General features: G+C 41.9%; 1 protein-coding gene across 4 annotated transcripts in view; it reads left to right on the forward strand.

Moving 5' to 3' along the window:
* EPN2 (epsin 2) overlaps window positions 1-18,697 on the forward strand; it is a 65,760-nt gene extending 47,063 nt beyond the window's left edge. For 3 of the 4 annotated variants that reach the window (XM_030578165.1, XM_030578164.1, XM_030578167.1), the window contains 4 exons: window positions 6,532-6,705; window positions 9,637-9,729; window positions 10,789-11,004; window positions 14,615-18,697. In XM_030578165.1, coding sequence (XP_030434025.1) covers window positions 6,532-6,705; window positions 9,637-9,729; window positions 10,789-11,004; window positions 14,615-14,952 — 821 coding nt within the window. In that variant the 3' untranslated portion in view covers window positions 14,953-18,697. Of the gene's footprint in view, window positions 1-6,531; window positions 6,706-8,969; window positions 9,065-9,636; window positions 9,730-10,788; window positions 11,005-14,614 lie in introns of those variants that run through there. The other variant, XR_004002380.1, reaches the window with a different exon arrangement.
* Window positions 18,698-18,962: the final 265 nt, after the last annotated feature.

Here is an 18,962-nt window from a genome sequence, read left to right on the forward strand (position 1 = left end):
CAAAGGGAGGGAAGTGGTAACTGATTTTCAATTTTTCCCTTGGCAGCAGAAACTGCTTGTCTCATGTTGGAGATACTCAGACTTTGATTTGTAGTTATGCTCAGCATCATAGATTAAGAAACTATATTAGACAGTGACAGGCATCCAAGTCAGGTTGCTCTAATTAGCAATGCACTAGCAGTGAATTACAATGTGTTATTACTGTTCTTAATGAAAAAGTGTGTTTATACTGACATACAGTCAATAGGAAATCAGTTAAATTGTCTAAATTAGTTACTTTTTTATCAACAAAACTATACTGGGTGAAATCTAACTTTTTAAATCTATTTTAATTTTAATCCTTTATGAAACACTGAAGATTTCTTGACTTAAATGCTAAGTCCAATGTATATGTATTTGATGTGGACAGTCCAAACCTGCACATGTTAGAGGACTACATATTTAATTTTCTGGGTGTCTTTCCTATTCTTTCTACTGCCTCTGTAGTGCGCCTCCCAGCAAAGTCCTTTTGTTGGATTTGCAAGGCCTGTTTGGCAATCTGCTTTTAAGGCCCATAGACACACATGCTGTCCAAAGAGTTATTCTTCTATATCAGAAAGTCCACAGCTCTTACAGTGAGTCTTCAAACCTCTTCATCTTTGGGGACAGATCCAGACAACATGGGCAGAGAGAAACTTCTCCTTTCCTTGAAGTGCCTGACAGTTTAATTCTGCCTCCTCAGCTGTAGGCAGTTGTTTACAGGATCCCATTCTATAAACATTGAGGAGAGAGGGAATTAATTAAAACAAATGACCCTCAAAAATTATTAGGTGAAGGTCTGACGCATATCATCTGGGTTGATTTGCTGAGCTGTGTAGTTGGGTGGAGGATGTGTTTCCTAGAAGTTTTCTGGATGGGATTTGTTCACTGAGGTTCAGAAATACAGAGATGTGTGGGAATGGCAGAAAAGCCCTGAAAGCAGGGGAAGGCCAAGGATTGCTTCTTTTGAAATCCCTCATCACTGAATGCATTGATGGGGGGGCCTCTGCATTTTCTGTAATCTGCAGCCAGAGACATCTAGGTGGTTTCAATCCAGCCAGGAATGACTCAGGCAGGAACCAAATTAGTTTAGCTCAGAGATCCGGGAGAGTCAGCTATAGGTGCTCCTGTCCCTCATCCTCTTGTCCCTGGGCATGAAGGAAGCAATTTGAGAAAGGAGTAAAACTGCGGAGGGCCACATCGTAACAGCCACTGCTCCTGGCTGCAGTCCTAACCCACTGTCTATTCCACTCCCTCTGCTTCTCAGACCAACTGGCAACTAAACAGCTCAAACCCATCAAAAATCCCAAGTACCAGTAAGGAACGTGTTAGGTATCCCCTTCTGCCATTTTACACCTACTTCTGTTCTTCCAATGTCAGCTGTTAACCAGATGTTTTACTCAGCTGGCTCTTATTCAGATGGTCTACCACCTGCAGCCAGCTTCAGTAGCCATAATCTGTTGTCTTTTTTTCTCCAACCTGAAACCAAAGATCTGAGTTCTAACTTCTGGCATCTCCATTCATGGGCTAGAGTCCCTCCTTTCTCCAGATCCCCTCTTACAGGCCTCAGGCCCCTCTGTCTCCATTAGGACAAGACAGTAGACCCTGAAGTCTACTTGGCATGTCTAGTTGGCAGCCGGTATCAAGCGGAGTGTCCCAGGGATCGGTCCTGGGGCTGGTTTTGTTCAATATCTTCATTAATGATCTGGAGGATGGTGTAGACTGCACCCTCAGCAAGTTTGCAGATGTCACTAAACTGGGAGGAGTGGTAGGTATGCTGGAGGGTAGGGATAGGATACAGTGGGACCTAGACAAATTAGAGGATTGGGCCAAAAGAAATCTGATGAGGTTCAACAAGGACAAGTGCAGAGTTCTGCACTTAGGACGGAAGAATCCCCTGCGCTGCTACAGACTAGGGACCGAATGGCGAGGCAGCAGTTCTGCAGAAAAGGACCTGGGGATTGCAGTGGATATGATTCAACAGTGTGCCCTTGTTGCCAAGAAGGCTAATGACATTTTGAGCTGTATAAGTAGGAGCATTGCCAGCAGATTGAGGGACATGATGATTTCCCTTCTATTTGGCATTGGTAAGGCCTCATCTGGAGGACTGTGTCCAGTTTTGGGCCCTACACTACAAGAAGGATGTGGAAAAATTGGAGGGAGTCCAGTGGCGGGCAACAAAAATGATTAGGGGGCTGGAGCACATGACTTATCAGGAGAGGCTGAGGTGACTGGGATTATTTAGTCTGCAGAAGAGAAGAATGAGGGGGGATTTGATAGCTGCTTTCAACTTACCTGAAAGGGGGTTCCAAAAAGGATGGCTCTAGACTTTTCTCAGTGTTACCAGATGACCGAACAAGGAGTAATTGTCTCATGTTGCAGTGGGGGAGGTTTAGGTTGGATATTAGGAAAAACTTTTTCACTAGGAGGGTGGTGAAGCACTGGAATGGGGTATCTAGGGAGGTGGTGGAATCTCTTTCCTTAGAGATTTTTAAGGTCAGGCTTGACAAAGCCTTGGCTGGGATGATTTAGTTGGGGATTGGCCCTGCTTTGAGCAGGGGCTTGGACTAGATGACCCCCTGAGGTCCCTTCCAATCTTGATATTTTATGAGTCCAAGTGCCAACAAAATAAAAGCAAAAATATCAAGACTCCCTAAAAAGCCAGCAGTGTCATATCTCATTCTGAATGTGACCCAGAAGACTCAGCTACTGGGAGTAGGGAAAAAGGCAATGCCCAGTGCCATTGTAAATTTAAAAAAAAGAAGTGAACAGACCATCCCTCTTATTCCCTGGCTTATGTGAGACACAGGACTCCTAAGAAATGCAATTAAAAATTGAAAGGGGCAAAGCAGGACAAGTCTGGCTCATGCTCATGGAAAAAGAGCCACCTTTCAAGGTTCTAGTAGTCTTGATACGGGCAGTCAGGCATGAGGAAGTTTGTTTACGCCTTCATAGATTCTTGCTGATCAGGGCCACCTGACCAGGGTGGTGGTGAATTAGCCAACAGATCTTTCGAACATGTGGGTACAAGTCGTGATCATCTGGAACAGGAGCCAGATACCACTAGTTCCATTTTGCGTCTGAGGGTTCAAATGGACACCATACAACAGTGCCTCAGAAGAGAGGTAAAATAAGTTGAAGGAAATGCTTCATTCAGGAGTCCATCAGCTACTTGGGAAACCTGGGTCCAAGTCCTTGTGAACCTTATAGGGATTATGGTCCCATGTATAGATTCTCCAGTTGGCTAGATTCCATATGAAACCCCCCCAGGATATCCCTGTTGGCCAAAGTCTCCCCTTCCCATCCTGCCACAGTGATCAAGATCCCACAGAAGGTTATATGACCTCAGTGATGATAGACAAAACCTGATTGACAGGTAGGAAAAATCACTTCCTTTTCTCCTCATTCTTCCCTTCCCTATGATCAGGAAATTCCGATAGCAATCGTCTCCAGCTGATCTACAGGTTGCAAAGTGCTTAGTATTGAAGCATTGATTTTAGCACTGTGTGCAGCTGCTTAGCCACTTGGTCATTGTTTTGTTTTAAACAGAGTTTGCATCATCTATGATGAGCAGTAAAACATGAGATTAGAAAAGGTTAAAGTTCTGGAGGTTTGAGACTGTTTTTATTTTTTTTATAGGGAAAATTACATCAACCTTGTATTTAAAACACAAGCAAAAACTTGTCAATGGATAATATTAGCTGCAGCTGTTGAGTTTCCTGTCCTTGGCTCCCAACTTTATTAATACCACGTATAACAACTCCTTGTTCTTGCTTTCCAGCTACTTGGCTCCCAAGGATAGTCTTGAAGATGTCAGGTTTATGAATCTTGACTGCTAGTAAAACAGTGACTCATTAAAATAGAGGATTTTAATCCTGCCTAACTGTGCTTTGATATTTCAATAGAGGGAACGGGGCTGGGGGAAGGTATCTTCCTAAATGCTCTTAGTTACAACTGTTCTAATTTGGGATCTATCTTATGAAAGAAGAAAAGACATTTCTGAAAGCTTCCGTTTTTCCGGAGTAGTGTCATTAGCATTTCTTGCATGGCATCATCCATCGTAACTCAACACACAATGCAGATGAAGGAAGTGTGTATGCTGGAATGAGAGTAGCCGTATTCAAATAGAGCCCGTCAGCATTTCCTGTTCTGTAGATGGAACAAAAAGATGCCACCTGTTGATGAAAGTGAGCTAACAACTCTGCAAATCGGAACTTGTGCTCGTATGCTTGTCTCCTAGTTTTCTAGTTGGCTTTCATGGTGCTGCTCTTTACACGGAGGATTTGGTTTTAAACTGAAACAGCAAGGTGAACCGAGGTGATACAGCTGTCTACTACAAGAATGGCTCTGTCCTCTTCTTGTATTAAAGCATTAATTTCTTTTGTATACTCATATGTCCTGTTGCCAACTATATCTTGGTCTCTGTTGAAATCTAGTTTTTGGAAAAAGGGTGTATGTGAACACACATTCTAACTTGGAAATAATTGATCACTTTAAAGGGTTATGTGGATATGTGCTATAAAAGCAAAATTATTGCTTTTATTATTTTGGGTTGGTAAGTAGAATTTTCTTGGTTTGGGGTTCCCGTTTGCTCACTTGCATGCTGAGTGCAGGCATGTATCTGATACGCTTGCTGCCAAGTGTTTCATTAACGATGCTCCTTGGAATCTTCAGACTATAAAGATAGGTGCCGAAGTGCTTCTGTTGAGTAGGTGGCTGCATTGTAAATACTGCTCTCTTTGTGACGCTTGTATATGCTTTCAGAGAACATTGTTAAAAACTGTGTGAAACTGTAGTAATGCCTCTCTAAAAGGAAACACCAAAGGTAGGGCTGGGGATGCTCTTTCTGATTGCTGCTACTTGTTGCAGACAGGTAGGAGGTCTGCAGCAAGTACTGGATCTGGGCAAGTGAGAGATGGAATTGAGTTGTTTTGTGGGAGGAGAGAGGTGATGTTGATAGTGGGGAAATGCTGCTCTTCCTAGGGTTGAGCAGAATCTCCCACTTCCCTACACCCCCTGTGATGGGGGAGGGGACGCAGCCAAAAGCAGGCCTTTCAGACTTTTAGCAGTTTGGGTTTTTGCCTCCTAGAATGAGTCTGAGGCCAGGTTCACACTACAGACTTCTGCTGGCATAGCTGTGTCAGTCAGGCATTTTGATGAGATGGGGCCTCTGACCAACATAGCATAGAGCAAAAACCTTCAATGCAGACAAAATTCTACCAGCAAAACTGCTTTTGCCAATAGAGCTTATTTCTCTTTTGGGGAGAGGACTGGAATATGCTATGCTGACACAAGTGCAGTTTTGCTGGTGTAAGCTATGTGTACACGAGAAGTGCTTTCCTGGTACGGTACAGCTGTAAAGTGTAGCCCTCACCTAAGGGTGAAGCCCCAGCCTCACTGAAGTCGCAAGTTTGGCTTCTTCAGTGAGGCCTGATTTGAGCCTGAGTGTTTGCGTATGATGGTAGGGGAGGGTGGAAGGAGGACACTTGGGCTGAGCAAAGATTGTGAAGAAGTTTGACTGGCATTTGATCACAAGGGAGGTTGACAGGGAAAGGGGTTCAGGTGAGGATGAAATGATCAAGAAATCTGACTTTGCTTTGGATGCGTTGCTATTTTGTTGTGTGTCTGTTTTGTCAGATCATAACCTCTTTAGGGCAGGGGCTCTGCCTTCGATTAACCCCTGGTTGGGGTCTTCAGGTTTTACTTAAATATAAATAATTTGGGGGTTTTGTTCTGTGGGAGTGAAGAATCGGGCTTGAATCATAATGTACTGAAATAGGATGGATCAAACATGCTGTATCGGTATCCTTCTTTAATAAGAGCCCTGAACTTGCAGATCATATGAATAAAACTTAGAGAAGGGATATGTGTTGGATAATTAAAGCCAATAGTAGTCATTAAAATAGAGAAAAGAACAGAGAGGATATTTTGGAAACAGATGGGGGGCAATTTAGAGGAGACCTATGGCAGGAATAACGATCACAAATGGGGAGGAAAAACTGTAGCTCAGAGAAAGTTGGAGGATTTGTTTTACAAAATTAAAATATGGTGGAAACAGGAGAGAGTGTTTAAAATGGCTCATTTTAAGCCTTTAAGTAGGTTTTCCCCTGAACACTGAGTTTTTACATTGAGTTTCTTTTAGATAATGGCTTATAGAAATGATCTTTCCCTTGAGTTTATTTTAAATGTAACCTGTGATTTAATATGTCACTTTCAATCTGAACAATAATTCTGTGCCATGGTGAATGACAGTTTTGCCATGAAAGCAAATTGCTGCAAGTTTAATTACATCTTCAAGTGGGAGCTTATTTTTATTCTTCAAGAGTCTTCCACAAATTACTTGTCTGTGTACATATAGCATGGCAAAATTGATGTAACACAGCATCTAATTTTTCACAATTTTCTCTTAGTGCTTACTTTACAGGGGTAGTATTTTTAACTTAATACAATTAATTTCCTGGAAAAGCTTTTCAAAGTGACTTTCTGATGTGGTTCAACTGTCTCTTGTTGCAGGTGCCAAGCCAGCTACTTCTGTTGATCCATGGGGAGCACCAACTGGATCCGCTACTCAGTCTCTCTCCAAAAATGTAGATCCTTGGGCTCCTTCTCAGTCATCCTCTGTAGCAACAAAAGCTACTGTAGATCCATGGGGACCAGCAGCTGCAAACAAACCTATTTCCACCTCTGGTAAGAGACTGTTTACGTTTGACATCCTTTCCAGTAAATAGGCTGTATTGAGCCCGTGGTATAAGTGTGCATCCCTTTAAAGGTGTGTATTTGTTTTTTGTACTGAGCGGTGTTATTTTTTCAGCCTCTCTTCATTGACTAACTTAAGGTGAGATGTGGGAAATTGCTAAATGGAGCAGGTAAAAGAAACAGTTGCACTGAAGGACTTGTAGTACTGGATTTCAAAATAAATAAGACCTATAATTACTCCTGGGGGAATTCTTCATCACTGTGCATGCGCAGAATTATGTCCCCCGCAGATTTGTTTCCTTGTGGAAAAATGACTTGCTGACATGGAAGCAAAGGGAAGCCACTAAAGTGGTCATGTGACCCTTCCCAGCAGTATATTTTGGGTGCCCAGGGCAGAGGTAAATCATTGTGGGCTGCAGGCGGGACTGGGGAAGACACGGCTGGTGGCTCCTACCCTGTGTCAGGCTCAGCTGCTAGTCCAGGCTGGGCTGGGGGAGACAAGACTTCCTCTTCCCCTGCACGGCAGCCGGGACTGGGTCAGACCCACCTCCAGATTTCTCCCCCGGCTGTAGGAAGCTCTGCAAACTCCTCCTTCCCTTCCCCCCCCGGGCTTCCTGCACACATCACTTCTCAGCTGCAGGGGGAGGGGTCACTATATAGGATGTTGCTCCCCCATCCGTCCAATCCCTGTGCATCCAGATCTCATATACCCCGATCTGCCTGCCGAGCCTCCCTGCAACCCAGAACCCTATCCTGCCGAGCCTCAACCAGTTGTACTTGGATCCCAACTCCACTAAGCCCCAGTCTCCCACCATCTGGACACCATCATTGAGCCCCAACCACCTTCACCTGGACTCCCCCCCCCCCCATTACCTTTGGACTCAGAATCCACCAACAAGCCCCTGTGCATCCAGATGCACCCCCACACCCGGATCACCCACTGAGCCTCCCACACCCAGATTGCCCTACACAGAATCCTCTGAACCCGCACCTACATCCCCCCACACTAAGCCTCTCCACAATTGGATCCTGCCTTGCTGAGCCTGCCTGCCCGTACCTGGGGCATCTGGCATGGAGGGGCAGGGCCTTGGGGTGTTTGTGGGTCAGGAACAGGCCTTGTGCTGTGTCAGGGTTGGGTGCAGCCTCACCACTGAGTCCATGTCCCAGGGTGAAGCTGCACAGTGATCTCCCACCTCTGTGCAGCTGGTGCCCTATGCTCCCCAGTGCCAGGCTGGAGCCTTCACATTTATCTGACAACATTTGCAGAATACTCAAATATTGTGTGCAGAATTTGTAATTTTTTGGCACAGAGTGCCCTCAGGAGTATATAATATACTTTAGAACAGACATTTCAGTGCTATTATTTTGAGTCAGAGCATTGCATTCGTGTGGCTCTTTCCTCCAGACTCCCTTCCACGTCCTCTCCAGTCTTTACTTTATGTACACCTGCCACCCAGTTCAGCCATGTACCTGTGACTGCACTGCTGCCACTGGCCCTCTCTTTAATTGCCTAAACATTTAATTTCCAAAAAACAGAGTATTAAAACAATCTGAAAGCTTCAAAACTACTGACATTTTCAATGTGGTGACTTGCTGTGCAGAAAGATGTCTCTGTAGACGTAAACTGTTCAGAGTTTGATCAGCATCTGGTGTTCTGAGGAGGAGGTTTTCAAAGGTGCAAATGGGAGTTGGATGCTTACCTGCTTCTGAAAAGCTCCCTCTGTAAATTCTTATGTAACGAAGTGCAGAAGGTGCTGCTGCAACTCCTTGCCTTATGCCTTGTGACTCTTACTGCTCCCAATAACGATAATAGCAGGGTGGTTTTGGATAGGTGCCATGACTTTCTGTGCTAAATGAATTTTTTGCAGTCATTCATCTCTTTACATTATATAATAAACTAAAGATGTATATGTGGAATGATGTCAAGATCATGTCTAATCTAGCTTTATATGGGCAAAGGAAAATGGAATGTTTTAGAAATTATTTTGTAAAATTCATGAGACTAAAGTTATTTTATAACTTTCTCTTTTTTGCTGGAGATAAAAAATAACATTTGCAATACAGAATCTTTACTTGCATTCTGTCTTCAGAGAGTTAATTGCCTCTAAGTGTCATTGTAATGATTCAAAATGTAATGAAGCTTAATGCTAACTGATTGTTTAAAAAGGGACTTTCAGATTCCAACCCTGTTAGCTTTGGGGTAATATGATTACTCTTTATTTACATAGGTTTCTTTCCCTTCCTTTTTGCTAAAGGTGTTTCCACATCTAGTGAATGTGTCTTCTTCACTGATTGCAGGGTAAAGCTAGGCTCCCCTTTGCTTAGCACTCTAGCGCCTTATCTACGCCAGGTACTGAGCAATCTTTTCTGTTGCCCTCCCAGTCCCTTTAATCTGTGAAACAAGAAGCTGAATTTGGGAATCCAATTCTTACCCCAAGTATGGCCACACTTACATTCCATTTTACTTGTTATCACTGGCTTATATCCATGCTTCTAATTCCAATACTACATAGAATTTGTGATGCCCATCACCACAGCATCTGGATGCACCACTTGATTGCACAGCTAGTTAATATATATGCTACCTTCTATATTGGGCAGTAAAATCACTGACCATCTCCACTGCAACCTAAAGACACATAACCACATGTGCCTTGAAGGCCCTCCATACTGAAAAGTGAGAGGAAAATTGTACTGTAGGTGAGGGCCAAATACTGAAAATGCACTGCTGCTAGTCATAAAGAGTTTGGTCTGGGGTAATGACAGTAGAAGCACCCCAGCTGAACCTTAACAGCCATGATAGGACACAGAGGGAAATGTTTCTCAAGTAATGTGATTGGTTTCGAAATTGCTTTTAATAGCACTGGACATAATGCAGTTGAAGATCTATTAATGACAGGTGTCGTTTGTTCTCCTGAACAGGAAGCACATCGTTTGACCTTTTCAGTAATTTGAATGGTACAGTTAAAGATGACTTTTCTGAATTTGACAACCTTCGAAATTCCAAAAAGACAGGTACGGATCAAATGAATAGTTGGCAAATGGCAGGTTTTTTTGTAATTTTAGTAACAGGTTTTTTAAACCAACTATTTAATTTTTTTTTTATGACAGAAACAAGATCCACCTTTCACAGTGGATAAGTTCAAACGAGGGAGTACTTAGAACGTGTTGCCATTTTTATAGCTAATGTAACAATAAAAGCCAGTTATCATCATGTAGTCTGACTTCTGGGTAGCACAGGCCATATATCTTCATCGTGTTACCTCTGTATTGAGCGCAATAACGTATGCTTAACTAAACCATATCTTCAGCCCGCGTTTTGGGTATGAGTCATGGTGACTGGGTGAAGACGATGGTAGGAGGCAAGGAGACAAAGTAGCCTGAGTGATGGTTTGTCAAATAGACATGTAAACACTTGTATTCAACACTAGGGAAAGAATTACTGAAAGTTAACTTTTGTGGAAGTTTTTATTTCACCCAATGGAAATGAAACTGCTAGACTTCAAATATGTAAATGCTTTGAGACTATGTACCTCTTTATAAGGGGCACCTTCTGTAAGATTGGTGACATAGCTCAGTGTTGGCCCAATTTCCTCTTTTAAAAGAAATCTGTTAATTGATGAATGGCTAATACTGAATGAAAAACTATACCAAGATGATAGTTCAGAGACCACAGTTCTGATGCTCATGAATATCTTCTCCGTAGAGGTTATTCATTTGTGTCTATATCACAGCACACTAAAGGAGAATATCAAGATCAGTTGTGTAGAAGCTTTGTTTATATTACACTGCAGTTGTAATTCTACTGTTCTACACTTCTATGGGATACTTAAGATTTAATATATTTAACAACTCGCTAAAAGTGTGAAACATACTTGGCAATTTAAACAAAATTATAGTATAAAATCAGATTTGAGGATATATTTTTAGTAGTAGAATAAAATCACTTGCTTCTGTCATCAGACTTTTTTTGCATGATTATAATACATAGTGAACAGACAGATAACTGGCTTTAGTAAATTGGAGCATTTAGCATTGTGAACCTAACAGATTGTTCTTGACTTTTTGTTACAGCCGAGTCGGGTTCCACTTTGTCATCCCAGCATAGTGGTACAACAAGTCCTGATCTCTTTGATTCTCAGCCCACAAACATGACATCGAGCAAACAAAGTGCAGCTCGAAAAACCCCCGAGTCTTTCTTGGGGCCCAATGCAGCCTTGGTGAATTTGGATTCATTGGTGTCTAAGCCACCACAGCCTGTTCCATCATTGAATCCGTTCTTAGCTCCAGGTATGTCTCAATACATCCCTTTCCAATATATAACTTTGTTTATATCTTGTCTTCCAAATTTGTTCTTGTAGAAGAAACCCTACTCACCTCTGGTGCACATAGCACAATTTAAATCTTGTACTTCCTGGCTTGCTTGCCATCCTGGACTAGTTTGGCCAGCAGGATTTGCTCTGTTGCAGTTAAGAGGGAAAGGCAGCATGGGCTTGTGGAAAGGTAATGGATTGATACATGGAAGGATTTGGGTTCTAGTCCTGGCTCTTGGGGGCAGGGGCAGGGGCAGTGACCTAAACTCTCTTTATTATTTATTTTTGTATTACTGTAGCACCTACGAGCCCCAGTCATGCACTAGGATCCCATTGTGCTAGGTGTTACACAAAAACAGAACAACAAGACTGTCCCTACCCTTAAGCGTTTACAATCGAGGTATAATACAAGAGACTACAAATGGGGGAATACAAAGAAACAATGAGCCCCTATTGTTTAAGTAGCCAAGGTAGACATAGGGCAGGGGAAGCAGTAGAACACACAAGCTTAGTGAACAATGTGATGGCATGGTAGTTCCATGATTTTTTTGGCCTGTTTCCCCTCAAACATCATAAGCTCTTTGAGGCTGTGAATCTTGTACTATGAGTTTTTATGCTGTCCAGTCCAGTGCGGCCCATCTTGGTTTGTGCCTAGGTGCTACTGTTACACAAATAATAAATACTAGTACCTTCCTTTATTGTGTGTATCATCCTAAGCCTTCATAGTCTCTTCCTATTCTTAGTCTAGTCCTGTAGGGCTGGACCCTGAGATAAACTATCAACTTCAGTGGGAATTGCAGCTGTTGAGCAGGCATTGGCTAGCCACATATGCATCTTTCCTTTGAAACATGAACATAAATGCTAAAAATAATATATTCAGTCAGAAGTATTAAAACATTCTGCTCAAACACGCCCCCCCCCCGCGCACACACACAAAAGAACAATGAAACCAAACAAGAAAACCCACCTAAAGCCTGGACTCTTTCACGCAGAATATGCCTGTGACCCCCTTAATTCTGAATTGCATTAAAATATCAAAACTATATTGCACAGACTATGTTAAAGCCCACTAGGGAGCTCTGAGTGCACACCAGCAGGGTTTACACAGACCAATTAATGCACCACACGTTAGTGCACTTCAGAAATCACAAGCCCTTCAGTTCCAAAGGTCCCAAGGCACTTTTGAAAGTGAGACTTAGAAACTTGCATTGCTTCGCCCAGATCTACACTATAGACTTAGGTTGGTATAACTGCATCTCTCAGCGATGTGAAAAATGACTAGACTTAACCCCTGGTGTAGACAGCACTTCGTCAATGGGAGGGCATCCCACATCGACATAGGCACCGCCTCTTGTGGAGATGGATTAACTTTGCTGACAAGAGAACCTCTCCTCTTGGCGTACAGTAAAACCTCAAAGATACAAACACCACAGTTACAGACTGACCGGTCAACCAGACACCATGTGAAACTGGACGTAACCAATCAGGCAAGAGCAGAGACCAAAAAAAAACCCCAAATGCTATACTGTGCCTGTATTGTATCTTAAAGGTAGGCACATCTCAGCTGCATGTCCCCACCCCTACCCCGAACACCGCACCCGGGGCACCCACTTACAGCTAGGAGATTCGCAGGCAAAGCTGTGAGTCTCTGCTGCCAGCCTAAGGCAGTGGGAGCAGTTGCAGGAGCAGCACTGGGGTCGGCACTGCTTTGCTTTCCTGTAAGCTGGGGTACTGTTTTCACACCCCCTCCCCTGGCTGGGGGGAGGTTGGGAAGCTGTTTTTGCACACTCCCACCCCTCCAGGAGGGGGACATGCTGTTTTCACCTCCATCCCATCCCCACCCCAGTTGGGAGGAGGACAAGCTTGCCCTGAAATAAGTTGCCTGCAGGGAAGCTGCCTAGCTGCCTCTGGAACCTGGCCTGAAATGTGAACTGCTGGAGCTGTGTTTTGTTCAGAGTTACGAGCATTTCCAAGTTATGGACAACCTTCATTCCTGAGGATCTACTGTAGTAGGGTTGTCACTGAAGCGCTCTAGCAGCAGTATTCTAAGTGTAGACCTGACTGTAAGCTCTGAAGATTTCACCATCAGCCTTCTCCCTACAAAATCTGTTTTTGTCATCAGTGTCTCCCCTCTGCCCTGGTTCCATTCTCCAGGCAATTTTATTGAAGACCTTGGAAATGACTGTTTTCATTAATGCTGCCAGCAGTAACACAGTGCAAACAAACTGATAAGGGGAGGCGAAGCCTGGAAAAAACCTTCGTGCTCACTTCAGTCCACATTTTTAGTAGGATGAGACAGTGCCATAAATAGGTCATCCCTGAAATAACCTCATCTGATCAAAAAGAAACCCTTGGTGTACTTGGAAATTTATCTGCTCTCATAGCTCTCCTGCAAAAAGGCCTGTACTGTAGTAGCATTTATGACTTTATTTATGGTAAAGTCTAAGTGGTGTTGCCACAGTAAACAAATGGGAAAAAACACTTTAGTATCTTTAAAAGCAGCAAAGAATCCTGTGGCACCTTATAGACTAACAGACGTTTTGGAGCATGAGCTTTCGTGGGTGAATACCCACTTCCTCAGATGTATTCACTCACGAAAGCTCATGCTCCAAAACGTCTGTTAGTCTATAAGGTGCCACAGGATTCTTTGCTGCTTTTACAGATCCAGACTAACACGGCTACCCCTCTGATATTTGTTAGTATCTTTATGTGTACTGAAATTTCTATACATGGTAACCCGGGACGTGTTAAGATTATTTAAAATGGTGGTAATTTGTCTTAAAATATTTTTAAAAAAAGATTTGTTTATGAAATGCCTTAAAATATTGGGGAAAACAGAGTGAAGAATGGTTCTGAGCAGCTTAGCACTGTTCAGCAACAGGAAGTTTGTGTATCTGTCAAGTTTACAAGGGGTCACTGGGCCATCCGAATAAGTCTAAACATCTATGGTATAAAGAATGTGTATTGTTGGCAGTGGATCAAAGACTTTGAATGCTGGGAAAGTTCTTTGCTTTTTCCAGCTTTACTGTAATTCGGAACCGGCTTGTTTACATTATGAATTCCTGACCAATCTCGGAGCCAAATACCTGAACAGCTTCTAAAACTCAGTGAAATGGCTGAAATCTTGGGAGCAGAGGAAGTGACAACAAGTGCAATAAACGAATAAAAATAACCCGCAATATCTGTTGCAGTATAGCCTCAGAATGTCGTGTTCAGGCACACTCCTGACTGATAGAATTCAGAATCTGTTTGTACAGCTTGTCTTACAGAAAATTGAAAACTACCCATCGGTGTTGTGGTATCCTGCTGGCATTCATAAAGATATAGGGGACAAATTATAATTATAAATCCACTGAAGTAAATGGAATTTATACCACTGAGAGAGACGTGGCCCAGTATATGTCAATGGTATTGTAAAAGAGATTTTCATTAGAAGTGGCATTTGTTCTTTTGGGTTTTTTTGGGGGGGGGGGGGGGAGGGGAGGGCAGTACTGTGTAACTCTACCTTATCTGTAAATATACATGGCATGACTGCAAAACCTTGACCTCTTTGGAGCTGCATTCTTTTTCTTTTCTTTTCAAATTAGGGACAGCTACAGCACCAACTCCAATCAACCCCTTCCAAGTGAATCAGCCCCAGCCCCTCACACTAAATCAGATGAGAGCAAGTCCCGTGATGGGCACGAGTCCTTCTTTTAATGCTGTGCCAACAATGAGTATGGAGCCAATACCTCTGTCTTCCATGGCACCAGTGGCTGTGGGAATGGCGCCGTTACCAGCTATAGGCACCATGGCATCTATCACTCGAATGGGCCAGGGGATGAACATGAACATTGCAGGATCGATGACCCAGCCCCTTCATAGTACGGGAATCCCTCCATCAGCACCCCAACCCACAAATACAACTAACCCTTTCCTCCTATAAAGACCCAATCGAAGGAACTTTCTTTTCGTAATGTTTCCAAGCTGAAGTCTTTGGAGGAAAATGAACAGGATCTGCTTGGACTGAATGGCGTGTAAGCGACTTGAAAGTAGATTTGCAGTTTACAGTTACAAACTTTGAAGAGTTGTCTATACTTACCAGTTAATGTAAATCTAGTCTTTGCTACAGATGGTACCTTACTTTGGCTTGTTGAGCATTACGTGAAATGTTCAGACTTTTCGCCAAAGTTAGATTATGTCCATTTTGTTACTTTGTTAACCATTTCAATACACTTTCTAGGGAGAACCTGCCATTTTAAACTCCATTTGCTATTTTGTAGATGTCAGATGTGCTGGATCCTAAAATTACTGTTACCTACAGCTGTTTATATGATAGACCTGAGACTTGGAGTGCTAGTGAATGGTTTTGCACATAACTATATACAGTTCTAGACTGTTGGTTCACCCATAGTCCTTATTCTTAGAAGAGAGCCCAGAAGGCTGATTTTACGCATTAAACGTTGCAACACAAAATCTCACCGCTTTCCCGGCGGTTTGACTGGCAAAGCAGGCTTGTCTCGAAAGGAAAAAAAGCTGAAGAAAATTCTCAAGTTGTCAAGTATAATGTGTGCTGTTGTATGCAGTGTTGCATTTGTACACTACTATCTAAGGACTGCAAAGGAACTTCCTGTGAGTGGCATGCTGCACTCGTGCTAAATGAGTGTTCTGCTCTGTGCTTGTCCAGTAGTGACTTCGTTTGGAAGTGCTTGTGTGTATTTTATTTTTATTTGACTTACAATGTGAGACAAAAGAAAAACAAAATATAGTGGGACAACTTTGAATTCAGTTTCACCGGAGCAAGCTTTAAAACTAATTCAGGCTTAACCTTGCTATATGCAGTTACTCTTGTACACTTTTGCACATATTTTGTTTTTAGTACAGTTTCATATTTGAGTTTGCAGAATAACCTAATAGTCATTTTTTTTGCTAATTTTTATAATGTGGTTCTTATTTAACTGTCTAGTTTTGATAGACTTTTATCAGGTCAGGCTGAAAAATTAAGATATTGGCCAATGTCATTTTTATGGTTGAATGCCCTCCTCTTATTTATGCTTTTAGCTCTTTATTTCTATAAAGAAAATTTAAAAGGGAAGATTAACACTAAAATTTTTTTTTGAATTAAGACTTTGTAATGAAATTTAAAACAAATTCTCATGACTAATTACTTTTTAGAGGAAATGAATTTGAACATATGACTTGCGACTACATTTAGAAAACACTAATGTTGCCTTTCCTTTAATTCACTCGCCATTTTCTGATGATTACCAAACTGAACAAACTGCGAGCCTCTTTAAGAAAGTCATGAGGCTGTTTTTCTTTTTGTAGCAGTGACTTCTGGAAATTTTAAAAATTCTAAATCTAGGAAAGTGGCTCATTGATTTGATTTTTTTTTTTTTTAACTAAAGGTGCACTCCATGTCAGTGACTGGTTCTATTTACAACTGTTCATTTAAACTGAACTCTACAGTTTTAACTCACATGTCTTGGATTCATCAGCACTAAACCATGCGCAGGTTTCAGTCAGCCTTACTGGTATAAACCCGGCCTTCTCTAAGATGGCAACATTTTAAAAGCTCTGTTTTCACATGGTATGCAACCATACACCGGGCACATTTAGGGGAATATCCTAGAGCTTGTAACTTCTTCAATTGGGGCATCTCTACATATGAACTGATGTCCTTTTTGGTGGCCTTTCCCTGGATTACGAAAAAGCTGAAACAAATTAATGGCAGAGCTCCACTTTCTGGTGTAATTATACTATGTGGATTGTAACAGCCCCCATTAGTGTGCCATAAAAAGGAAGGACTGATTGGTGTGAAAGGAACGGGATTTCGATGCTTTTGCCAGAGTAAAACCGCCTGAAAAACCATCCTAACTAGGGTACGGTCACGCATTTTAGATGTTGGTTGTAGGTTGGAGTAGATCTCAGTGTACGGAAAGCTAAGTGCATGGGTGTTTCTATGCAGATTGTCCTGTCCTTTTGTTGCTATTGGGTTTACAAGTAGGATTCAGAATATTAACCTGCTCATATTTTATATAGGAGGAAAAACGACTGTCCACACCCAGAAAGTCTTCAAAACCAAACCATTCATGTCGTCTTTCAAAATAAGGAAGAAAAGACTTTTTGGACATTAATCAATATAGGCCAGGAAAAGCATAATTATTGTTAGCAGTAGGAACTTTTACGGGTTGTGATATAAGCAAATGAAAAAAATAATTTCCAGTTGGTCTGTGGCAAGATCACTCCATGTTTTCAATTTAATTTTCTCAATTATGGAGTTAGTTCATTTGATATTTTCCCAGGCTTTAGTTCGTCGGTTGCTTGTATGTGCGAAGTGTAGATAGAGGCATTATCCATTCAGCCAACAGGTTCTGACTGCAACCTCTGAAAGACTTTAGACAGCTTCATTTAGAGGCAGGATGGAGCTGGTCATATTTGTAATTCTTTGAAAATCATCTGCAGCTCAGAGTAATGAGCTATCCTCATGGAGTGATAAACATTTACTATTGGCCAGGTAGGGAACTTACATGCCCTGGTTGAGTGAAGCTGCTGAGTGGCAAACTGTAGATTTTACCAGGCCACTTTTGTAAGAGCGATACTACTTTTTACATACATTGCACAAGAAACCATGACAAGGCACCCTGTTTCTGAGCAGCGATAAACATGTCTCATGGTGCTACAGAGCGCTTGGCCAAGGAATTTAACGGCCTTAAGATCCCCAGCCTGAAGTGTTTGTTGGGATACAAAATCAAATAAAAATGAGAACATGCAGATGGTTTGGTAAATATCTTTTTTGTTTCTGAGATAGCAGGAATCCCTGTGTCTGCAAAGATCTCATGCATACCAGTGGCATATAAATAACAATGAAAGCTGGTTTCTGCCCTAGCCAATCAAAGCATCGGTTGTGTCCAGAATGTTAAATCCATTTCATGGTCATCAGTGGTTAAACTGATTTTCTTTTCTTTTCTTTTCTTTTTTGATGGAGCACATTGTGTACCCGATCTCATTCACACACTCATTTCTCCAGACACCCCCTTCTCTCCCAGATAATACGGTGCTTTTGATTTAAAATGTTAGTATCCCAAAATAGCCTTACTGGTCAAATTGACCAAAGATAAATAGTGTTAATTATTTTGTAAAAGCATCTTGGTATAATTTTAAGCCCAAAAATAAGCTCAGTTATTTATTCAGTTTTATACTATGTAAAAACTAAAATGTCTTGAGGGGACCGGGAGGGAGACCATAGTGGGTTGTGCTGTTTACAGTCTCTTTGAAGTCCCATAGCTAAGACTGCTTTTGTTATCCATCTTCCCTTTACTGTTGCCGTTTCTACTGTGTACTGTATGTATTAATATTGCACAAATTGTGGAGAAATATACGGTTTATTTTTCACAGCAGAATCTCACGAAACTCGCTTCCTTTACAAGTGTTATAATTGAAATATTTACCAAACTGTTTTCATAATACTGGGAGCAGGCTGCTTTTTATGAATTTGTGCTGACTATTGACATTATTTACTGTATAAATATAATTTATCATTTGTACTATTGTATCATAATGTTCTGTATCTGTGTCATTTTTTTCCCTAGTGATGTCACACAAATGTGATATTTAATAATGCCATCAGAACAGTGGAATGACAAGGGGTTTGTAGGTGACTGGTCAGAATTAAAACTGTATTGCTTATATCCTAGAGTTGCATTCCTTTTCTACTCAATTGTAGCATTCGCATCCCATTTAAAAGGGATACATTTTTAAAAGGATGTCATTTTAGGATGTGGTCCAGTATTCATGGAAGTCAGTGGGTTGGATCCGACCTTGAAAAGCCTAAGGTAAAAATCCAGACCCTAGGCTAAATCTAACAGTGTTTTAGAGCAGTCATCCCCAAACTTTTTCGTCTGGCAGGCGCCGGACAACGAGCCACCGAGGACCGTGGCCGGTGGACAAGCATCC

The sequence above is a fragment of the Gopherus evgoodei genome, chromosome 10 (genome assembly GCF_007399415.2).
Source record: "Gopherus evgoodei ecotype Sinaloan lineage chromosome 10, rGopEvg1_v1.p, whole genome shotgun sequence".
Taxonomy (NCBI): domain Eukaryota; kingdom Metazoa; phylum Chordata; order Testudines; family Testudinidae; genus Gopherus; species Gopherus evgoodei.